Here is a 25600-nt window from a genome sequence, read left to right on the forward strand (position 1 = left end):
AAAATGGTAAATCGGGTATAGTGGCACTAAGAAGACTTGAAGGTTGGTTTGGTTTTCCCGAAACTTTGGCCCAGTTGATAATTATAAGATAAAATAATTAAATTTAAAATACCTTGCATACTTCTGGAAGTGCTATGTTCAAATTACAGATCGGAACCGGTTGAGGTTCGCCCCTTCCTACTTTTGGTTCTTTCATGAATGCAATACGTCCCATTGGTTCTTGAAGTGGATCTTTGATACGAATCGAGAATGGAAGCCTATTTTCCCTAAATGCATGGAATGTCAGAAATAATTGGTCTCCAGATTTTGTTATAGGTACCAAATTTCCAGCAAACTCTAAATATTGTGGTTTGTTTTGTAAAACCTAAATAAAAAAATTATATGTATATTTAAAATAATGATTTTTCATATTCAGAAATTTAATTTATCTTGGTACTGTGAAGCTCCAGATATCGCTTGGATATCACTAAATTAGTCAAAATTTAATATTTTAGTTAAAAAGAACAGAGAAAAAGGGACAGATGAATTTTAAGATAAATGTGATCAAGGAAGCATTTATAAACAATGTAAAGTCCCAAGATTGACCATCTCAGATTAATTGTAAATTTTAGCATTGTCTTAACTGGCAATCATGACCTCCTGCAGTCTTTCGCTCTCAAATTGCATCTGGATACAAGCCCAATGCCAATCAAAACATACAGATGGAGGCCCAAATCCAATTGGCTGGACAATCAAGGGATCCAAAATAAATAAAAGCCCATGTCTCGAGGACTAGAGCTGCTTTTTATCGAGGCTTTCACTTGTTTTATCATGTCAGTTTGTCTCCTTTGTACTTGCCGAGCTGTTAGCCATATGTTTCTATGACATCATTCAACTCATTGGTACAGACCAATGTTTCAACCTCTGAGCCTGCTCATGATCCCACCACCAACCAGAAGTGACACTGTCATAACAAATAATCTTAGAGAAACTGTATGAAACCACAAAGAAAGATCTTATAAGCTCTGGTCTATTTCCACATGAACAACCATGTTAGGCTAAGGAGATCTGTCTCGGTGTCTGTCACACCCATATGTCGCACACCATCCGTCTTTCATCCCAATGTCAGATCTAAAATTCCCTCATAATTGGCAGCCTCACAGTACCAAAACTTATTATTAAACAAACACAAATTAACAAAATACAAATTACAAAATTATTTAATATTATTTCATTAAACACTATCATACATTTAATGGAGGCTGAAATTTATTACAACTTTCTGATAATATATTCTTAATTTAATCAATTAGAATAATTTTAAAAAATTAACATAAAAATGAAATTACCTCAACATCTCTACTTTTAGCAATTTCTGTAAAATGTTCTTGACTTTCGAGAGTTTTGTCCTCTTTATCGTCCGTCATACAAAATACTCGAAGTTGAGCTTCGAGCGTGTCATACCGCTTTGCAAATATGACAAATTTTCCCATAAAAGGCACGTGTATAACTTCTTGATAAAGTTCGGTTGCAAATTTTGTGGCTTCGTTTACTTGTCGACAATCCATAAGCCAAAATCTGGAAAAAAAAATTTAATTTGTTAATTAGTAATCCAACAAAACACGGTAGGTGCCGCTTATTGTAATCTTGGACGTCATTATCGACCATCTAATATTATCAGAATCAACATGTCCCAAAACATGTAAATTAACATTACAAAAGATTTGTTTATTGTAATCAGAGATTTACATAAATTATCATTATGTTACTAATAACAACTTTGAATTTTGCTTAGATGATTAATAACAGCCAATTGACAAAACAGAAAATAACAGTTTTAAGCCATGTTCCAATAAAAATGTTAATACAACAGTTGCAATCAATACAGGATTATAGTTTAAATTTTGATTTCTGGTATTCATTATTTTGTTTATAGCAGAGGTGGATTTAACAGCAGGCACACTGGGCACGCACCCTGGCCCCGACTTCTGAAGGCCCCTCAAAACTCCAACTTGATTTTCTAATGATACCAAGTTTGGTTTCATATGTGCAATTTTAATTATGTACAAGTTTATAATCGGGCGTAAAATTTGAATATATGTTGTTATATTCAAATTTTATTGGAAATTAAACCTTAATAGTACATAACCATATTTTAAATAAATAAAAAATAATAACATGTATTTTTATTTTCCTTGTTTTTTTAAGGGGCCCAATATTTTATTCTGCACCGGGGGCCTCAACCGACCATAATCCACTTCTGATTTACAGACTAGCTGTTCGTCGTTGTAAAAGACTGCTGTCTCTATTACTGTTAAAGTACAAACTATACTGTAACTCTTAGCATTGTGAGGTCCTGCAAGTGTCTAGATATTTACCCTAACACCCTTCTCCTAATCATTTTATTAAAAAATACAAAAATTTATTAAATTGTTTACAGCTTGTCAAATTTAAGAAAAACTTTGAACTTTTCTTCCAATAACCATCAGGGAGATATATACACACACTGATTTTAAGCCATGAGGGTCATAAAATCAATAAACATTCCAGTTGGGATCAAATTTGGTGTCAAATTAATTGTTAATGTTGATCTTTCTCATGACCCAGGAAGATCTCATTTTCTGAATCTGTTTCTAGGTGAATTAGAAATAGAAGGACCCAACCTATTTAAACTCGTGTCCCGAGGATATGGGGCTTACTTGCTCTTTTCAGTTTCTATGAGTTTCACTTTGGTTACTTTCACCATGTAATGTTATCACTCAGAGGGATTAGACTATACTGATAACAAAATGATTACAATAAGTAACACCTGTTGTATTAAGAAAAAAAATGGATAACTTATTTTTAAAAATATTGTATTATTTTTAGTTTCAAAATATATTCATCACTTTAAAAATTGAAAGATAAAAGTTAATATCATATAAATGCTATTATAATTAATGTTATAATAAATACATCTTAAAATTATTTTAGCAAAAAAATCTAACTCATAGTGATATCATACAGAAAGAAGGGATTTTTCAAAATTTCCCCCCACAGGGGAGAGGGACAGGATTTATGATTACTGTGAAGAACTCAGCTTTTATTATACTATTTTAGATGCCTTTTTTGCATTTATGTGGGAAATCGAACATATTTTTAGACCCTTCTAAAAATTCTCGACGATATTTAGCGTTCCATCGTATATAAAGTTGACACGAGGAGTGCATGCGCATAAGTTTGCTTTATTTAAACTCTTCATCTTAATGTTCAATTTTATGTTTGAATTTATATTTGTGAATGATACTGGAAGATCTAGCTTATTTTTCAAATTTATTAAACTCAAGGAAGAACTGAGTTACGAACATGTTTATTATTTATCACTTAGTGGTACTACACACCGGTTAGTGGTTGCAGTGAGTCTTATTTATCATTATCCCGATGTGGTAAGCAGATATCTAAAATTTCTCTAATTAGTCTCAGAAGAGGGGAACCTAATTCTTGCACTCGGTGAAAACGGGTAAGATCGGCTATAATCTAATAATCTTAATCTTTGCTATTGTTACTTTTTGTCCCAGCAATGCCGGGCTCATCTGCTAGTATATAATATTTGTGTTTTAAACTATCACTATTCACCTTATGTTAAAATGCACTGTTTAGTTTGTTTAATGAAATAGACGTAAATATAAAAAATGTATCCTAAGCATTACTCCCAGTCTTACTGTATTTAATTTGTTAACTTATTAATTACAAACTAAATTAAAAGATATTGAGAAAATAACCTGGCCGATACAGTCGTGGTGAAAGATATACATTCATTGACCAAAGTTAATGGTGTCGAACCTGTAACATCTTCCCATTGAGCCTTTGAAGATCCACCTGTAAAAATTAATAAATATAAAGTTTTATAGTAATTCACCTAAATATTTTAATATTTTTGTTACTTAAGATAATAAAAATATTGTACTTATTTTAATTAATAAGATATTATTTAACAGACAAAATGTAGAGTTATTAACTTTTAACTTCTTTGTTTCATATTCAAAAATTAAATTCTTGAATATCAAACAAATAGAAAAATTTGTTTTATTCTCCAAAATGAATTTATCTACATCATTTATTTTTCACACAATCAAATTCTGATAATCAACAATAATAAATGAAGTTAAACTCAAATAGCAATAAGTGCTATGAAAGTCATTACCAAAGTTAGGAAACCATGGTGAAAATAATAATTTCTTTATTCAAACTACAAAAATACAAAATGATTATATTCAATCCCATAACCAGGAATAAATTTTTGTGGGTTACGGGGACAAGAGAAAAAAATTCCACTGATATTGTTCTGTTTTCCGGCCAGTATTAGTCCAGTTAGCTATGGTCCGAGCTGAAAATACATAACAGTAGCCTAAGTATATGAGGCAAGAAACGAGCCTATATTATATACTGCATGTGGGCAATGCCGACTAATCCTACACCACTCACAAAACCAACACAGCACTATGAAAAGAAAAATTTAGTAGCGAATTTATATTGAAACGAATTTACTAATTTATTCAAACATTTAAAAAACATTTGATTTTTGTTAGTCATTTTGTTCTATATCGTTTGTACCTGATAATGTCTATTCCATATACATGAAAACGTTAGTAAATTTATTTTTCTTTTCATAGTGCTAGTGTTGATTTTGTGCATGGTGTATTTATACAAACCCAGTTTTGGAGATATGCTGATTAAGCTAAAGCCCCCATAGTTAACATCCCGATTATGCTGCAGACACAAAATCAGAAATAGGTATCAGCACATAGAAAATCAGAATCTTTCATCAAACTGAACAATTGGTTAAATAATAGGTGTTAAAACAATACTGACAGATGTCAGAGCTTCGTGAAATCAGTGAAATAATGGTAATATGCTAACAATTTAAAAACATGTCTCACCAACAATTTTACTGATTCGAGAGAAAAATTCACACACAAAAAGGCATTAAAGAACATTTTAAAAAATGTTGTAATATCCTGTGAGCACTTTTGATGTATTTATAAATGTCATCTTCGGGCAGAACTGGAATCAAAAATTGAAGCTAACAATTTTTGGTACACTGTCTTTTTTAAAATATCGATAATTCTTCTACAAAAAATTAATAACAGCATGCGGAAATTAAGTAAAATGAGATTTTTATTGAATACCAACTATTATTATTTAACTTGTCAAATTATGGTTTTGCTATGTGTATATTAAGAATATTAACAATTCCATTGTACATTTCCATTTATAATAAAATGTACAATTTTAATGGCAAATGTACAATTTTGTTTTTATTAAACTGTAATCTACTTTTCGATTTTATTCAATAAAAGTTGAACTTTAATAAAGAAGACAAGATTATTTATTATCTTAAGCATGGATAGAAACCAACTTTAAATTACTGGAAATTAGAATTAATATGAAAATTTGCACCTTTAATCATCCAGCAACAAATGTTTTAATAAATTAAAAACGTTTTCGATCGTTTTTAATGGTCTTCTTCAGTTACAACTCAAATTAATAAAAGAACGATAAAATGGAATACATGCAACTAAATACGAAAAAATAATAAATGCGCATGCACAACTATAAATATATCGCGCACGATGCCTAATATACATATATTACAGAATAAATGAATAAATTATATAACAAAAATATGTGGCCGCATCCCTTGTACGTTGTTATTGTTTATCTTTATAAAACGATTTCCATGCAGTTGATAGAGTCCGCGTCCCTATGATTGATACATCCCGTTTTTTCTTGGGCTTTATATTACGAATATAGAGGGATTACGAATTGTTATATCCCTCTATAAAATTACCCCCATGTTTCTGTGCGTTATGGGATTTCCTTTTTAAAAACATCAAGAATTCATACAAATACCATCAACACATCCTGGAGCTGTCTGATTTAATATGTTATACATCCTTCTTTCAATTTGAAGGGAGAGTTTTCCTGCAGGGTAGAGGAGTGCCAATGGGTAGTCCAATGTCGGCTATACTATGCAATTTGGTGTTACGACAACTTGAAAATACTATTCTTCCCGAATTCCAAAAAGATATTATTCTATACACCAGATACATAGACGATATATTCATTCTATGGAATAATAAGCACAACACTCAGCGATTCCTAAATGATATCAATGATAACCCTTATGGTTTAACTTTACAACTGGACCAGGAGAGCTATAATAATGTTCATTTCCTTGATATTAATATCACCTGCGAAGAAGGGAAAATCAAGACAAACATTTACCGGAAACCGGGTCTAAATACTATCATCATCCCGAATCAATCGGTAGATCCCAGGCATATATTAAGTATGCGGTGTTCCGATCTTGGATCAAGCGTGCCTACACTCATTGCACAAACATATGTGATACCTACAAAGAATTGGATTACATACTCGAGACAGCAACACAACAAGGTTACCAGAGAAATATAGTAGAAAAACTTATCACAACGTTCCAGAATCGAGGTAATCACTCTCCCGCAGATAACGGTATACAAAAGATGATAATCAATTATTATCCCTTCTTGAACAAAATAATAAACGAAATTGCTAAAGCCAATAAATATACGTATCGTTTACCGACGTAATCCGACAGTTTACAAAATGTTAAGGAATGACAAGAAGAGAGAAGATCGAAACTCGTTAACGGGGGTTTACTCCATACCAATAAAGGACCAACGATTTAATTCGGATATTGTTTATGTGGGAGCTACTTTACGGCACTTAGAACAACGGATCAAAGAACACCAGTACTCAATTAATAAGAATCTAGACACCATGGTTCTAGCATCATACGCCAGGCAACGAGATATTGAGGTATTGTGGGACCATGCTTCCATCATCAAGCCGACGAACAATAAACATACAATCAAACATCTAGAAAAGCTAGAAATATATAAAGCCCAAGAAAAAACGGGATGTATCAATCATAGGGACACGGACTCTCTATCAACCGCATGGAAATCATTTTATAAAGATAAACAATAACAACGTACAAGGGATACGGCCATGTATTTTTGTTATATAATTTTATTCATTTATTCTGTAATATATGTATATTGGGTATCGTGCGTGATATATTTATAGCTGCGCATGCGCATTTATTACTTTTTCGTATTTAGTTGCATGTATTCCATTTTATCGTTCTTTTATTAATTTGAGTTGTAACTGAAGAAGACCGTTAAAAACGATCGAAAACATTTTTAATTTATTAAAACATTTGTTGCTGGATGATTAAAGGTGCAATTTTTCATATTAAGCATGGATCTCAAAAGAACATAAAAAGTGTTTCGAATTATACAGGTGAATAAATTAGATATTAAAAATCTTTCATATGAAAGATTTTTAATTTCTAATTTAAGAAAAATATATTTTCTTCATTAAAGCCTAATTCTTATTACAAAAATATAAACAGAAATTATTTATTCTTCATTTAGCTTCTTGTTTGGATTCGTACTAAATTACATATTACTTAATACTGCTTGCATAAAATATTTACAGCATGAACAAATATATTCATAACTTAGAAAGGCATTAAATGTTTTTAATTACATTTTTCTATCATTTCATAAAAATAACACACTGATATTATTAAGTATTTTCTGAATGTTTTGGTCTATAACAGGGTTGTCCAACCTTTTTTCCTAATGGGCCAAATTAGAAATTTACATATATTCAGTGGGCCACACAAAAATATTAAGCGGGCCACAGGTTGGACATCCCTGGTCTATAACATCATTCCCAAAATGTTACTATATTTTTGTATTTAGCTTTTGAATTCAATAATTACTTTTCTGTAGGTCCTAATGATTGATATCTATTCTAGTGTTAAAATGTAAAATTAAACACTGAATTGTAATAAATGAAAAAATAACTATTGAAATTATAATATTAAAAACAAAATTAATAGAATAAGATGTTTATTTTAAGTTATATCATTTTGAACTTTGCTCAAGATTTTTATAAGGAAATAAATTTGAATACAGCTAGAAAAAATCCTATCGTTTTGATCGCCTCATAAGGAGAATGCATAGAATATCCCTTTCTTTTATCCCCATTACATTTTAAAAAAAAAATAGAATGGTGCCAACAAAAACATTATCTTTAAGAAATTTTAAAATGCAGACAGTCTTCAACTTTCAGGCATGATGATTTCCAAAAAAATGCATGCATTGGGGTTCAGTTCCAAAAAATTAAAAAGAAAAATTATAAAAATCTAATTAATGTAAGAAGGTTTTACTTTTTTTATAGTGATTGTATGAAAATGTATAGAACACTAATTTATGATCCTAACATTTTAAATAAACAATAGTAATTTATCTTCACAAAATGATTTTGTTTTTATTAAAATAAAAACTAGCAAAAATGCCACTGCATTCATAATAGATTTACACTTTTCATACATTTTTAATTTCATGTACTAAAAGTAATTTCGAATTATCGGTTTTGTACAAAAGAGCAAGTCATTCAAAAGTCAAGGACGGCTCATAAAAAGCTTTTCTTTTTCTTAGATTTCTTTAAATTCTTATTAAAACAATACCAGTTATGATGATAAAGAATTCAATGATAAAAAACAAAACAGTGCTATTTTCTTACATATATTTTAAATATTTAGTGCAATGGGTAAAGATTAAATGTCACAGGTAAAGTGTTAAAGTGTAAAAGTGTAAATGACAAGCACAGTAATACAAACATTAATTGGATACACTGGATACATAAAAGAAAGAATGACTACAATATTAAGACAGGCAGACATAGATAGTAAAATATAGCTTATAATAGATATTATTTTTAGTAATCAACTGAAAAACTCTAGTTTGTTTACACAATACATAAAATTTTAAAAATTTTTCTTTAGTAATGTAACCATTAATCTTGATAATATAGAAAAATGATATAAGTAGTTTTTTAGTAATATATAATTATCAAATATATTGGATGATCGGATTAATAATAAGAGTCACTTGCTTGAAAGTAAAACGTACTAATGACAATAATTTTGACAGGAATAGATACAAGGCCAAAAAGAGAAAGAAGTACTGACTATCTGCACGAGGAGTCCAAAATTTGAATTTGTATCGCACCAGATCCTCTGGAATGTTTCACGATAGTCTGCCCATCCTTTGAGTCGTGTCGAGAACTTGGCTAAACTTTTAAGGAGTTTTATGTCTCCACTAAACTCGTTACAGGTATGAAAGAATTCTTAATGTCCGTAAGTTAGAGTAAATAAAAAAAAATTTCAACAGATTCAGATATCATTTGTCAAACTGCAAAGTAAATTCTCATTCATATCAGATGTTGTGTAACAATTTTTGGCAACAGAACCAAGTCACATATTTTATTTTATATTATTGATTTTTATAGAAGTAATTTTCTAAATATGTACAGTATATACATACATGCATAGGCATTATTTTAAACAAAACTTCATTTTAATATCAGAATAAATTTGCATTGACAAATTATAATTTGATTTAACCTATGTTTTCCTCGAGTTTAATTAGATGTTACGTTTAATCTATTTGTATGATCAATAGAACTTTTCAAAGTATCAAACACAAATTCGTGTTAATAACAACCACTTGGCTTTTTTCCACCTTTATTTATTCAACTAAATAAAGGTGGAAAAAAGCCAAGTGGTTGTTATTAACACGAATTTGTGTTTGATACTTCGAAGAATAATACAACACGGTTTCACAAAAATCAGAACTTTTCAAATTTTATAAGATGTTTATTAAATTTTATATTTATTAAAATTTTTCTGTCATTTAAATATAAAATTAAATAATAGATAAACAAATAACCTTGTTTCATCCTTGGATGAAGAAATTATTTTTATCATAACAAAATACAGAAACTGGAGAGAATGTCAGAAAATAAATTCATGCCTTAGAATTCAATTTTTAAGTAGTTAAAAATAAATTCACATCTTAGAACTTAACTTAGAGCAAGCTCAAAATAGAGTACAGCAGACCCCCCCTATAACATGGAACGTATCTACCGTGTTATAGGGGGGTCTACTGTATGTTACTTCACCAAATCTAATTTCTTGTTTGTGTAAATATTGATGCATTCTGAGAACAATTCTAAAAGATTGAAAATGTCATTTTTTTAAAGATTGCTCATTTGATTAAAACAGAATTCTACATATAATTTTGTCTGTCAAAATAGGTTAACATAAGCCATTCTTTCAATAACAGATCTGTGTTGAGAAAAACTACAGAACAGAGCAAGTAGATTCCAAATGTACTTTTCAATAGATATGAATTATACGAATTATCGTTGCAGAATGGAGCAGTCGGTTAAGTGTTTTCTATTTAAAAATACTGAAGGCTAATGATAAGATTCTTCTTAGCCAAAGAAAATTCACAATTATATATTGGTTGTTTAGGAAAAATCATATTGGTAAAAATTTTCAAATAATCTAAATCTGATGTTAACTACCATATTTAAAATCATCATTTAAAAGTATTGTCCTTGCATGCTTATATTTTGTTGTAATTATTAATTAGATAAATTTAAAACCTTTTCGTCTTCAGTAGGAAAATATATAAGTGTGGCAGAAAAAAAAACTAGTTTCAAACTATATCCATTTCATTTATTCTGTAATGGACTACATTGAAATAGTTGAAATCATATGGTAAAAATTTACCTCAAATCTTATTATGATGTTATTTTGTATTATACTTAAAGTATTGTGTTGTCACCATTCTTTGATTTATCATAGAGATATCTAGAAACTAGCATGTTCTGATACCTAATTCACAAACGTTATTCTGCATCTTGCTTATATAAAGTGACACACTTAAAACAAAAATCCAATAGCTTTTTACAAAATTGATGCAGAGAAACAAAAATGATTTGTACAAGAAACATAATATACATACATGCAAAACAAATTTAGTATTTCTGACAATTACCAGAAGTACCACTTTCACTGAATATAGAATATATAAAAACATAATTATGTATGCAATAAATATCACAGAAAATAACTTAAAACATCATGCTTAAATATGTTGGAAACCACATTTCTATACAGCAATGCAGCTTTATATTGTTTGCTTTTTTTTATGCAAGTTGGCACAATGGCAATTGCAACCAATTTGATAACATGCTATCGCATTTGGTTTTAATTTTACCTAATCTATACAATATACAGTCTTTTTATATATATATATATATATAAATATATATGTCTCCTTGAGTTTTCTTTTTAGGACATTGAATTAGTAATTAATAAATACCTTTTCGTCATATTTTCAAAAATTGTATTGCAGTTAACAAGGACTTTATACAAAACATCAACATGTTTCCATTTTATTATTATAAAATTTTCTTCTATTTACAAAAATCATTGTATCTAGAATTACAGTTTTGAAATTATATATATATATGTATAAAAGTGATATATATATATATATATACATATATCACTTTTTAGTAGTCTTTGTAAACTGCTTAATGAAGCTTTTAGATTAATTTTAGATTCCTTATATTTCTCTGTTTTTCAAACTTTACTTACTGCTAGACGATCTTATATCTGCCATATTTCTAACCGAAGCAAGGCACACACACACATCCAAACACTAGACGTAGAGCACTAAGAAAACAGATAGAGGGAAGAGGAAGAAAAGAAAAGCAGACAAAAAAATGACAAACCTGACTTGCTACTACCTGTTATGCTGCATAATAACCTCAAAGTAGGAGCATCACCACTATATTGATTGATCATTCCTTTTGTAGCAGCCTGAGGTACCGGTATCGTCAGAGTGATCGGTTTGTGAAATTTACGTCGCCTGGGTTCGACGGTGACTATGGGACTGACGGCGACGGAGTTTCCTAATAATTTGGTCACTAGGTCCGGTTGAATAGGTTGAGCCTAAATCGATTAAACATTACAAAGAAAAAATATATTACTTTTCATTATAAAAAATAAAAATATTTAAACAATATCCTTAAAGCTAACTATTAGAATATACATAATAAATTTCTTATCTAACTATAAAATTTAAAAATTTGTTTAATATATTGTGTAAATATTTTGAAAATTCTAAAACTTTACATTTACGACTAGTCTTTACACATTTTTCATTATTTTGTTATTCTATTAATATTTAGGCCCAAAAGGACAGTATTTAAAAGACAATTTGGTATTGTTATAAAATGTGTCTTTAAAAATTAAAAAAACAAAATCAAAATTTTAAATTTATTTGAAAGTAACAAAAATTTGCTTTAGCATTAATATCTGTACACTTATTAATTCAGCTTTTATCTTTTGGATAGTTTCTTCTTTTAATCACTTAATGATCCAATTCATCTAAGATTTTTGACAGAAGTACAATCTACAAGGCAATCTTTCTTTTAGATCTGTATTCATTGTAACACAAACAATATGACAGCATTGATCTGTGGATAAATCTAAAGTGTTATATATATATACATACATACATACATGTAGCACATGAATGTCCAGAACAATTAATAATTCAAAGCCAAATAGTGGAAAAAAAGGTAACAAATCAGCATACTATCTCCATCAAGCTTCACTATAGAAATGAGAATGCTGTTTTATCTGGCAGATAAAACAGCATTCTCTGGGCATTTAATATATCTAGACAACAATAGTCAGACTGGTAGAATAAAATTTATGACTCATTACACTTTAGGATGAATTTTTCATTATTTTATAGATCAGAAATAATGCCTATGTAATTTTAGTTGGTAGTTGCATATTGATAGTAATACAACATATCAATGCCAGTAGCAGTGTCAACGTTTTATACTATTGATAACTTTAGCAATCTGAGCATTATACTTTCAGAATAGATGATTTTTTATTGTAAGAGCTTTTGTATTATGATTCATCAGCTTCACTTTTTTTTCTGGAGTGTTTAAAATTATTTTATTATAAAAAGTGGTAAGAAAGTGTTATATAATTATAATAACTATTATACTTCCAAATGGTTATATTTTATATTCAAAATTGCATACATTTTTTGGCACAAATTTTAATTTTCTCCTTGTAATATGTTGTAAAATGAGACTACAATATTCTTAAAAATTTGAAATGAAAAAAATGTTTTGAATATGTTTACTTTTGATTCCATCAATGTTTTGATTTAGATTAATGATGATGTGGTATTATCTAGACATAAATTATAGTGTGATCCCAACTTACAAGCATAACTCATTCTTGACAGCCTCTTGTAAATCAAAATCTTATAAACAGGAACACATTTTTCTATTTATTTCTTATGGTAGAAATTTGTACCTTATCATGGTTCAATCCAGTCACCTCACCCACATTTCCCCCAAATAATAATAAATGCTATAAAACACTAATTTACCTAGTGACCAACAATTTAAATTAAGTTTGTTAGGTTATTCACTGATAGAAAAGGGACTAATATGAAGCAATTAGAAGTAAATATGATGTAACAGAAGTAAATATGTAAGTTGTCACACATTTATTTATTTAATGGTAAGAAAACAAAAATTAGAAGACAATAAGTAAACAGAAAAGTAAATTTAAAAAATAGTTGTTTAATTTATGAAATTGTAATTGCCAATAGAAAAAAAGAGATATAGCTTACAGAAGTGAATTGTTACAAGTTTCTGTCGGAGGCGAGTGATAGAACTTGTTCCGTGAACGAAGACAGGACGCAAGCAAAATAAAAATTGAGACTGGAGTCTGTGTGTCATTCGACTGGAGAATGTAGGAATTTCATTATTATTGCATTTGTTAGTTTGTTCTCTTAAATATTGGTTGGCTCTCACTGTAACAAATATTTCATTTCATAAACAGGGAAGAGATTTTAAGCTCACTTTATTAGACTTTTGTAGATCAAATACTCATAAACAGAAGTATGCCACTTGAGATATAGAAAAAATGCTATGTTCTAGTAGTGACTTCACTTGAAATCATCATTCAGTATAATTATTAAGTTAGGTTAATGAAAGCAGTTTCATGTTTACACGTAAGATAGATAATAAATAAATTGCAGCACTACATTAATACAAGAGATGCAAAAATACTTTCTTTTATTTCAGAAATATTTTGGACAATAATTTAGGATGTTTTTGATGGTTGCAGAAGAGTTATTCCATTTACTGCTTACATTCTAATTTCCAATATGATTTAATTTAGTTAAAAAGACCTTAAATTTGTTTAGAAGAAAGAGATATTTCCTCAAAAAGAATTCTTTATTCTAGAGGTTCTTAGATATCATGGTTGATTTTTATAAGAAAAATAAAAGCCATACTCATGATAAACTTGACATGTTATCTTTGATAAAAACAAAGAAAAAAGTTGTTTAATGATATTAAGAAATGCTTGTAATGTGCCAACTTTAGGTACTGCAGAGGATTACATGTTTTAATTGTTTCATAATTAACATCATATATAAAAAATAGCATTAATATTCAGTAATAGTAATAATGGATGTAAAATTAGGGATGCCATTGGGCTGCAATTTGAAATATCGTAGACTTACGAATTCCCACTGTAGTCCGTCCATCCAAATTTCTCGAGTGTATCTCGTGTATTTTTCGACAGTCAAAGCTCCAATATACAATAAACAGCTATACTTTGTAATGACAATTGAACTTTTATTAATTTTCATAAAAATAATTCTGTGATGTCTTAAATGAAAAGCTTAAATGGGACTAATTGCAGTCTTTCAAAAAAATAAATTCATTTAAATAGAAAAAAAAATTCTGAATTTTTGGAATAATGAATATAAAGTGGAAATTAATTTATTATAGTGAAAGTTAATTTCGAAAAATGGGAAAAGAATGGTTGTAAAGGAAAATATAATGATAACTAGAAACTGAAGAAGACTACATATTCAGGTATGTAAGGAAATTCATAAACATAGATAAAGAATATAAACTATTATAATTCTTTTCATTTACAGCAAAGAATGCTGTAAACTAAAATTTAATACAGAATATTAAATTTTAGTTAATAGTATTAAATTTATAAATAATTAAGTTTAGGCATTAGTCACTTTGAACATTATGACGACTTCTACATTAGAAATTAATAGAATTATCTTAAATTGAAATTTCAATGTCATAAATTGGATATTGATATCAAATAATAGAAACCTTTGCTAATCAACACTATGTTTTAATTTAACAAGTACTTTTTGCCTTTTAAAAAAAAATATCTTTGAATTCTTTCGCGATAAGAATCAAAAATGTAAATATTAAAAGCCACTTCAACTGGATAGATATGATTTAAAATTCAGCAGATGCTTTTATGACAAACAAATGTTTTCAATTGTCTTAAAGGGCCATTGTTGGGTTTGACAACAATCCCAAAGGATTTAAAGGTATTTGTTTTTAAATTTCAAAAATTGGTGCTGGCCAGTAAAAGTTTCTAGTATTTGACATCATCATAATTATTTTAAAAACAATCTAACATTGAAATTCTTTAATTCTAGTTTGTTTTTTCCCTACATCATATTCTTTTCTACACTCAAACATTGAAACATTTGCCAATTCTTGTTGGATAAAATTTTCATAGCATTTTAGTTATTAATATTTAGATACTATTACTAGGATTAAGAATGACGTTACAGATTACGGTTCTGATGTAAGCAATTTAAAATCTGTCCTCCAAGAGATACTTAATAATTAAAACCCGTAAAATTGGTAATAAATCAATTGATTATAGACATTTGGCCAGAATTGGTATAACCTTAAGTATAAATTCTTATAGAAAGAAATAAATGTTTTTATATGTTCTCATAGTTAAAAATTATTATAGGGTTATAGTACTGTCAAATCTATAATTATATATGTAAAAATTACATCTATAAAGATTGATAGCCAGGAATTTGTTTAATTAAGATAACAACACTAAAAGTATGATACGCTGTTGATGATAATATTCTTTCTTTAATTAAACAAAGAAAAACAAAAATGATAAAAATTATCGTATATATATCTTTACCTATAACCAAAATAATAACTCGCACTTTATGCTAGTGTGTGCCAAATTAACAGTCAATTCAAAAAGTAATAAATTCTTGATTGGCCAAAAATTTGTAATTACACGAAACATAAAAGGATAACATATCACCATGAAAATAATTACACAGTTCTAAATTAGAACTAATTATCCAAAATTATAAATGTAATGAAGTTTTCTATATTATAATGAAATGTAAATAATAATTAGTTAGGGAAATTTTAAATATTTTTTTTATTGATACATAATAAATTTTTGGAGTGGTCATAAATGCAGTCTTAATGGTGAGATTAGGTTGCCTCAAAAGTAAATATATGGAATTTCTCTAATAAAAGTATGTCAAGAATTTAAAATTTTTCATATTGTATGCATTTAAAATGATTTATAGTATATATAAAACCAGATTAAAAGAATTTACACTATTAGACTTTTGCATATCTTTCAACTTCATTATTCTTGTTTCCTTGCCAAAAATTTATCTTCATCGGAAATGATTAAGATATTACGCTGTATATTGTCGGTGACATTATTTTAAAACAAATTTTGTAATATATAGCTACGTTTAAAAGTTTTTTAAGATTTTACGATATTCAAATTTTCAGTTTTTATCTTTTTATCTGCTAAAAATAAAAAATAATATTTCTATTTTCGTCATTTTTTTAAGGAAATTGAAAGAATTTATTGTCACTATTAAAAAAAAAGTTAGATTTGATACTTTGTGGAAATTCTTTCAGAAGAATTTGAATTGTTAATTTTGAAAATAATGTAAAAAATTTTATTATAGCCAGAATGATCTCAATATTATTTAAAATTTTTAAATTACTATTTTACATTAAATGTTTAAAAAGTTAAAAATATTAATGCTTACTATATTTTAAGTAATTCCTGAAAGACAATACTGATAAAGAGAGTGTTAGTTAAAAAAATATTACATATTAAGCTTTATTTTATGGTCTTTGTACTTAATAAATTTAGCTTTTTATTACTAGAATTTATTATTTTATTTATTTTTAATAAGTAATTTTTTAAAACATATTTGTTATGATACTATACTTAACCTATTAGTAATATTTTCTTATTGTGTATGTATCAAATTCATATTCCATTATTTGGAAGAATTTATTTTAGCACATCATGAAACTTAATTAGATCAAAATATTTTATTAGATATAAAAAATATATGAATTTTTTCTTTTTAATGTATTCTGTAATTGTCTAAATCAAATTTTCTTACCTGTCTTAAAAATGCATTTCCAATCATGCAATCATTGTGAACAGAATAAAAAAATAATGGCAGATTATAGATTTATTCCATTATATTAGTCAATAATCGGATGCATTGTAGAGTATTTATATATCTATAATATTGAAAACATTTTCAATTTTATAGATCGTCTGAATAAATTTTGTTTATTGTTATATCGTGATTATGATGTAATCTGTAAGAGACTGTATTACAATGTCCCGGAGGCTACGATTATCTAAACGGGCACCAAGAGGCAAATACAAAGGCAGGCGGACGGCACAAGAATCGGGCATCTCCGTGCATGTTTTTTGTTTATTTACAATTAATCGCCGACGATTACTACAATTAGTTACCCACTTCGGAAAATAACGTTTGTTACATTTTGTATAAGTTGCTTAAATATCGCAACAGTGGATTTACGCATTAATTTAGATGTTAAGAACTTCCCGATCATCTGATAGATGATTACACTGAGAGAAAATAGAACATGGTTTAAAGTAAAAACTGTGTTATTGAATGTGGTAATTTAATTTTATGCAAAAATAATAAAACAAAATAAAATGTCTGAATCATAATTAATGATAGCTAAGTAACATGGCAAATGAGTTCTACAAATAGTTAACAAAAACCTTCAAAATATTAGAAACTAACAAAGGAATCTGAAAATTAAAAATTGTCTTCAATTTTACTCTGTAAATTATAAATTATCTAAAATAACATCCATAGTCATCATAGAAAAATCAAATGATATAATTGCTTCTCCACAATTAAATAATAAGTTAAATACACGAGAGATTAATATATAGAAATTAAATTGCTAATCAAAAATAAATAAATATTGGCTCAATTTACTAAGATCAAGCAATTTTTTTCTCAAAATCATTTATAAAAATACTAAAAACACTATTTTCTGACAAATTCGACTTTTATTTTTTATTTTCTTTGGTAATTTACATATATTTTCAGTGAGTCTTAATTATAAATACATCAAAAACTTATATGCAATTTTTAATTAGCTATAATACTTAAGTTTAATTAGTTAGGTGATTTTATGGATGTAGATAAGGAAGAAAAAATTTTAATAAAAAATCATTATATGGTAATCTGTGTAACTAAGATATTTTTTAATTCAATGCCAAGATGGCTTTTTATAGTATGTCTTTCTTAACCAAAAATTTTTCTTGATTTTCTCTCGCTTTTTTGATATCCAACTAATTTTATCCTGAGAAGTGAGATTAATTGGAGAGAATTTAATGTGACAGGCAAACTTGCTAAAAATTTAAGTTTTTAGTCTTAGAAGAACTATCAATATATGCATTTGATATTTTGGAAGCAAGAAAATTATATTAATTTGTCCATTCATAATTTGTAAAAAAAGCAAATTTAAATTTGGTTATCCAGAAAGCTTTGTCTTACTAGATAAAAGAGCATAACTGAGAATTGAAATAGTCATAAAATAGTTAATTTCAAAACTTCATCAGATGGATGACTAAAGGAAACATATTGTAGAAGTCAGGTTAAAACTGTTAGTTCTTAAATTTGCATTCATCAGTAATTTTTTCTAAGGTAACAGATTTGGTTTTTTATCATATAAAAAATTGTTTATTTTTCTGTTAAGTTTTGATTAATACCATTATTCCTTAACTGTATTTTCTATACATGTAATGCAATTTGATTCAATTTGATGTAAATATTAGAAAATTATGAATTATCAAAGCATTAGATTCGGTCAAAAAAGATCTTCGGTGACTTTGTTTACTAAGCAACCGTAGTAGTTTGGATTGCAAATACGTGTTTTTATGCATTCCAGCCAATATTACAGTAGTTGTGATCATCAATTTTAAATAATGAATAATTTCTTGATTCCTATTTATTTATGTCTGATCATTCATTGATTTATCAACATTAACAGTGTTTTGTAAAGTGGCTGGATGGCCAAAGTGATAAAGGCATTAGCCTACCATTCTGAGAAATCCAAGTTTGTATTAATTTCGGAAATTTTTGTGAGTGGACTGACTCGGATATCTTGCGTCTCATTCTTTTGCCAACCAGTTACTCCTATTTTGGGCTTGATTGAACCTGTAATGGGCATGATTAGAAAAGCTCTCTAGTTCTACAGAACAGTGTGTTCAAAAATAAAATAATGTTCCACAATCCAATTTTTGTAGCCAGAAGAGGATGATGACACTGAAATCCATTAGAGATTATATATGAAACATGGTCATGGCTACTTCCTATGCCACAGTTTGTATAATCTTGTGAGCTGTGAATAATCTTGATATGGTTTGACTGTATCATTTAAAATTTCTATAAAAGCGTGAGTTGGTGCCAAAATGTCATAGCTAACTGCAAGAATATACAGCAATATTTCCAAACTGTCATCTGACCTTTTAAATTGGCAATTGGATATTTTAATGCAATGAAGTAAATGTTGCATTAGCCCACTAGTGGTCGAGTGGATAAAACCATCAAATAACGGTAGTCGGTCGTGGGTTTGCGGCTGGCCACGTGGAGTTTTCCAGGATTTTTTCATGTTTGTACCACTTAAACAGGGGCCGGTTTCCCTCCTGGGGAATTGACCCCTATTTAGGTGCTCCCTGGAGGCATTTCCCTACAGCAGATTGCTCAGATGTCATATTGCCATAACCAAATAAACCAAACAAAATGTTGCAGTAAAATATCATCAGGGTACCTAGACAAGGCATGCTAAAAGGCTAATGAGTACTTCCTATCGCTGCCACTGTCTTTTATGGTCTTCAGGAAGATCATAGAAGACAGTGGCAGCTACAGGAAATAGGTTGTATTATAGGAGGAACTGGCATTATAAGCTTCTTTGTAATGACAAGGACGGCAAAGACCCTTGGATGTAACTGGACATATACATTATACATGTTGGGGAAAACAGGATCCACCAGGGTCTTGAATATGTGGATGCCACGAAATGTTTATTAAGGTATAGAATTGCAGAACACTGGCATGATGTGACGAAGGACTGTCTGTCTATTGCTTTGGCTATCTTTGCATCAGAGGACAGAATGGAAGTGAATTGAGAAAATACAAGAATGGCAAGAACAGTCAAAAGAGATCATTTCCTCAAGCATTTGGAGTGTTTACAATTTACAAATTTATGAATCAACAAGTAGAAGTAGATACATAAATTTTAAAGACAAGCATACAATGTCTCAAGTGTGGAAGACACGGTATGAGATTTCTGGCAAATAGGGAGAATTACAATTTATAAATCAGAAAAAATCTTATGTAATCCTTTTCAACCAATTATATCACTGTATTTGTTTTAATTTTAAATTTTTAACTCACATTCAAGAACATTTATAACATGTTCTGTTCTGTCTGACTTAAAGAACATTCGATTTGGACATTATCCCAAAGACGGCTGTTTAAAACCACCAAAAACATCTGCATCACTGCATTGAAATATCCAATTGCCAATTTAAAAGATTGTGTTGTTTTGTTAGCTTAATCAGTTGGTGGTGGTTTTTCAGCAATATTCTTAATGCTATTGAGCATTGAGTCTCATTCAAAATAAGTAAGCATTAATTTATCAATTTTATTTATATCTAAAACATTGCTAGATTGCAAGCCCCCTGCATAAATTAGATGATTGATTAGAAATGCATATTTTACTATTATTTTACACATTTGTTAATAAAAATGCAGATTAATAAAATTAATCATTTTTATTAAGTCAAAAAATATGTTTCAATTATTTTTGAGAAAATGTTTTCTTCCTAATAATATCAATAGTTAATTAATATCTAACTATCAATAAAAATGACCAAATATTAAAGCTAAGGAAAGATTTAGAATCAGCTAATTGGAAAGTAATAGGCAAACACATGGTTAATGTTTAATTACAGAAATTTTATTTAACTATAATGCAAACCTAATATTATATTAATATTTATATATATATATATAGTATCGTATATACAAATGACAGTAAACAGAATAAATTCTGAGTAATTAGTAAATTTCAATTAAATAGTATATACTGTTAACACAGAAAATATTTACAAATTTTCATTAACAAGCTTATTAAGAAAATATTCAATTTTAGAGTAACATTGATCACAAATTAATAAACATTTCGATCAACATTTCTTATCAATATTTAATAAATTCTGCAGTTGCATAAAATCATATAATTATTTAAATTTTCTAACAACTATAAAAATTTTTTGTACACAATTTCCTGTGCCTACAGAGGAAACACATAATTTATTGTTATCGGTTGAGATAACAATAAATATCTGATGTCAGTCTAAGAAAGATCATTGTATAGGAAAAATATACATTACATTTAATCAATATAAAATGCAGTCTGTACGTCATTACATTAGAAAAACATTTAAAATAAATATAATTTCTCAAAAATAGAGGAAATTATTTGGATCTACCTAAGGTCTTTTCATTAAATTTCACAAAAAGTTTTATAACATCACAAAAATTTCTTACATATATAAAAAAATTTTTTTAGAAAGAGACAATGTTCTCTATAATTATTAGAGAATGAAATGATTTTGAATTATATTCTTAAGTACAATGGAATTTTTCTTCTAGATTAAAGTATAATTACATAATTTTATCCTACAGAATTTCTGGCAGAACTTCAAAATGTACTACAAATTTGAAAGTTCATCATTTAATATCTTGTTATGAATAATGATAACTGTCCAACATAAATAGGTCTAATACACTTTTCTAAATTTTTTGATAATTCTAAATGTGTATGTGGTATAGATTTATGTAGATATATACATTATATATTCATTTTAGATATTGTAAATTAGTCCAATATGATACAGCATTAACAGTTGTATATTCTTACAATTATACATCTATATTACACTGCATATCGTATTAATTTAAATTATAAATTTTAGTTTGTTTTTTTCAAAGCCTATGGTTTGCTACATTGAACTGATAAATTTACAATTTGCATAAGTTTTTAAGGAAATGATCCCTTCTTTTTGTAGTTTGAAATAAAATTTATCGGTTCAATGTGGCAAGCGGTAGATTTTATTCTAGTTTTCCTTATACGTGGAATTGATAAAAATTATAAGTTTGTGTTCGACTACGTAAAATAGTATTCTATTGTCATTACTTTGAACATGGATGTGACTAAAGCCCATAAAATGTGCCATCTAAAATCTTAAATAAATTTTAAAACTGATTTTTTTTAAATATGAAATATTGTATATACTGGTTATCTTAATTAGTTTACTTAACATCAAAATAATATATAATCATATTATTCAACTCTCTACCCAACACCAGGAATATACAACATTCACAACAAAAGACGAACCTGTTACCGGTGTGTATCTTGCAAAAATCGTTTCACAAACATTTTTGAACTCTATGAAGTTCTTCTTCGGGTGGAAATGGAAAAAACTAAAATAGAACGGGAGCTTTCAAACTGAAAAAATCGAATTCCGCCGCAACGGGCAAGCGTCGTTATGGGCATTAGTTACTAGCGATATTTGTCCAAAAGCAATCGTGTCCCACTCGGACCACCTAAAATGGTTAGAAGCTATGACTATATATAAAATGAGACATACAAGTAAATGCATCAACCAAAAAGAACAGCTCAACCTTTCACCGGCCTGACAACTCCTTTTGGACAAGTATCGCTAGTAACTAATACCCATAACGACGCATGTCCGTCACAGCGAAATTCAATTTTCTTGGTTTGAAAGCTCCCGTTCTATTTTCGAGTTTTCCATTTCCACCCGAAAAAGAATTTCATAGAGTTCAAAAACATTTGTGAAACGATTTTTGCAAGATACACACCAGTAACAGGTTTGTCTTTTGTTGTGTTGTGAATGTAAGTAATCATAATATAAATGTATTATGGTCATTGATTACGATTATCCTTTAATAAAACAACACAAATCAGTTATTTAGATTAATATATTTTCATGAATAAAACTTATTTTAAATTATTTAAATTTTTAAGAATTAATTTGGAAATTTTAATTCTCTAAATTTTAGTACTATTTATTATTTATTTATTTTCCCAATTTCATACAGTTTGATATTTTGCATCATAATCTATGCTAATATACAAATTGCAGAATGCAAGAGACATCCTTAAATACATTTGGAATTTCAATAATTTCCACATTGGAAAGAATATGCCCGTATATCTTTCGACGTCGGAAATAAAAAGAGCACAATATAAAACTTAAAAAGTCATACTTATAAATATATTAAAACAAAGAACTTTTTACGATTTATTAAGAATGAATTACAATAAAATACTATAATTCCAGTTTCAACATATCAATAAGATTTAGCATCTATCTATCTGAAATACAAGTATAAAAGTCAAAAATAGAAAACTTTTTTGACGTTTTTCCTGCACATAAAAAATTTTTCCCACCTTTGATTCTATTTACTCCTATCTTACATCATAATTATTATGAAAGTGATTCAAGCATAATTAATAAATAATATAAATTTATTTAATAAAACCTATATAAGATTATAATTTGATTTTCATTTTATTCAAAAATAAATTTTATATTATTTATATAATACATTAATAAATGTATAGGTCATTAATAAACTACACTTTATTTAATTTGAGCTGAAACTTGGAGTTTTTTAATAAAAAGGATAAAAATAAAACACACAATAATAGTAGTAAAACATTTTAAAAAAGATCATAAAAATATTAATCTCTTTAACTAAATAAATATAACTTAATTTTACAAAAACGTTACTATCCAGTAGAAATTATTAAAGAATAAACATTTACAATACATAGTTATCGTCAGTTAAAGATAAGATGGTAAAAGTATATTTCTAAAAGAACATCTATGTTAATAGAGCCAAACAAAAAGTAGATTTATTGTTTTGAATAGTATATTTATTTTATTTTATCTATAAATAACGATTATATCATGATGGGAGACCTTTCTTTTTAGGTTAAAACTGTAGAAGGTAAGACCTTCTGTTAGGAAAGGTTTTTGTTATTTGTCTTTATAATTCTTAAAAGATTAATAGTTGCTATTTTTATTTTTTCTTTGTGATGCAGACCATGATTAGTAGATAGTATGACACAGCCAAGTGATTAGGTCATAATAATGAGTAAGTTACATACAAAATACAATTTATGTACAAATGACTATCATGTGTAGGCTATAAAAGTCAGGTTCATCTTGAACAGTAGAGAAATGATTTAAAGACAATTTTGCCTAACAGTAGCAAGATCATATCACTTACATTTCATAATCAGTGAAAATAGGACGTAAAACTAATTGAACTTTTACTTTTTAGAATTTATTTATTTATTGATTTATAAATTGGTAATATTATATTGTTGTGTTAAAATAGCTCTATTCAAAAATTGATTCTACAATCAAATATTAAAAATAGTCTAACTGAGAACAGTCCCTGGAAATTGGGGATGCATGATCATCTACTTAACAGTGGTTCATTCAGATCTTGTGAAATGGCAAAAATCATGATCATCCTTCAAATACTACAAAAGGTGGAAATTAGATAAAATATTAGTTCTAAGACAAGAAATCACATATAAAATGAGAAATGTGCATAAGATTCAAAACAGACAAAAAGTCAACAAAAGTTTCCTGCATGTGGAAAAATCCAATCATTTTTTAGGTGTTGCACCAAAAGGACAGAGAAAGAACGGATAAGCTGTCCAAATCGTATAGTGCTTCGTGTTTTGCCTTCCAAAAGAACAGACGAGAAACCAATAATAAAATTGTCGAAACTTTTATTTATATCACAAGGAAAAACCCAGGAAATAATTGGCATCGTGATTCCGAATGTACCTCACGCAGAAAGAACCCTTGGAAAGACTTGCTAATTAACAGAAAATCTATAGATTGCAAGATACATAACTAGCCAAAATAGGAAGATCAATAAAGAAAAACGGCAAGTAACGGGCAGAGAGAGAATAAAACACGGTTATTAAAATAAACACTTGGTGATAAGTATGAATGCTTAATTAATGTGGGTTGTTTTTAGAATTATAGAATTAGTTTAAATTTTAAATTATGGAACAAAAATAAAATATGCAATTTTGCATAGATTAATTAAAAACAGTATATAAAAAGCACTGATTCAATAATCAAGTTCTATTGCATTTCAAAGAGTAACGTAGTCATAAATAATAAAATAATAAAAAAATAGCAAAAGTCATTTGACAAGTGGAGAATTTTTACTTCTGTCTACATAGATTGGCTTTCTATAGTTTGTGGAAAGAAGTAAAATATCTTTACAGTTACATAGTCTAAGTATTTTATTTATGATTCAGTTGCTATTACAAGAAAAATTTATGAAACCATCTAACTCTAGAATTAAATGAGTCCTAGAAATGT

The 25600-nt window shown here is 28.0% G+C and overlaps 1 protein-coding gene across 19 annotated transcripts in view; it reads right to left on the reverse strand.

Annotated features, from left to right (window-relative positions):
• The window catches only part of LOC136979409 (ankyrin-2-like), a 376384-nt gene that overhangs the window by 187244 nt on the left and 163540 nt on the right, over window positions 1–25600 (reverse strand). For 17 of the 19 annotated variants that reach the window (XM_067275361.1, XM_067275370.1, XM_067275369.1 and 14 more), the window contains 4 exons: window positions 11665–11884; window positions 3741–3837; window positions 1329–1557; window positions 113–364 (listed from right to left, as the gene is read on the reverse strand). In XM_067275361.1, coding sequence (XP_067131462.1) covers window positions 113–364; window positions 1329–1557; window positions 3741–3837; window positions 11665–11884 — 798 coding nt within the window. The remainder of the gene's footprint in view (window positions 1–112; window positions 365–1328; window positions 1558–3740; window positions 3838–11664; window positions 11885–25600) is intronic. The other 2 variants (XM_067275362.1, XM_067275359.1) reach the window with 1 other exon arrangement.

The sequence above is a fragment of the Centruroides vittatus genome, unplaced genomic scaffold (assembly GCF_030686945.1).
Source record: "Centruroides vittatus isolate TY-2023 unplaced genomic scaffold, ASM3068694v2 contig_620, whole genome shotgun sequence".
NCBI lineage: Eukaryota > Metazoa > Arthropoda > Arachnida > Scorpiones > Buthidae > Centruroides > Centruroides vittatus.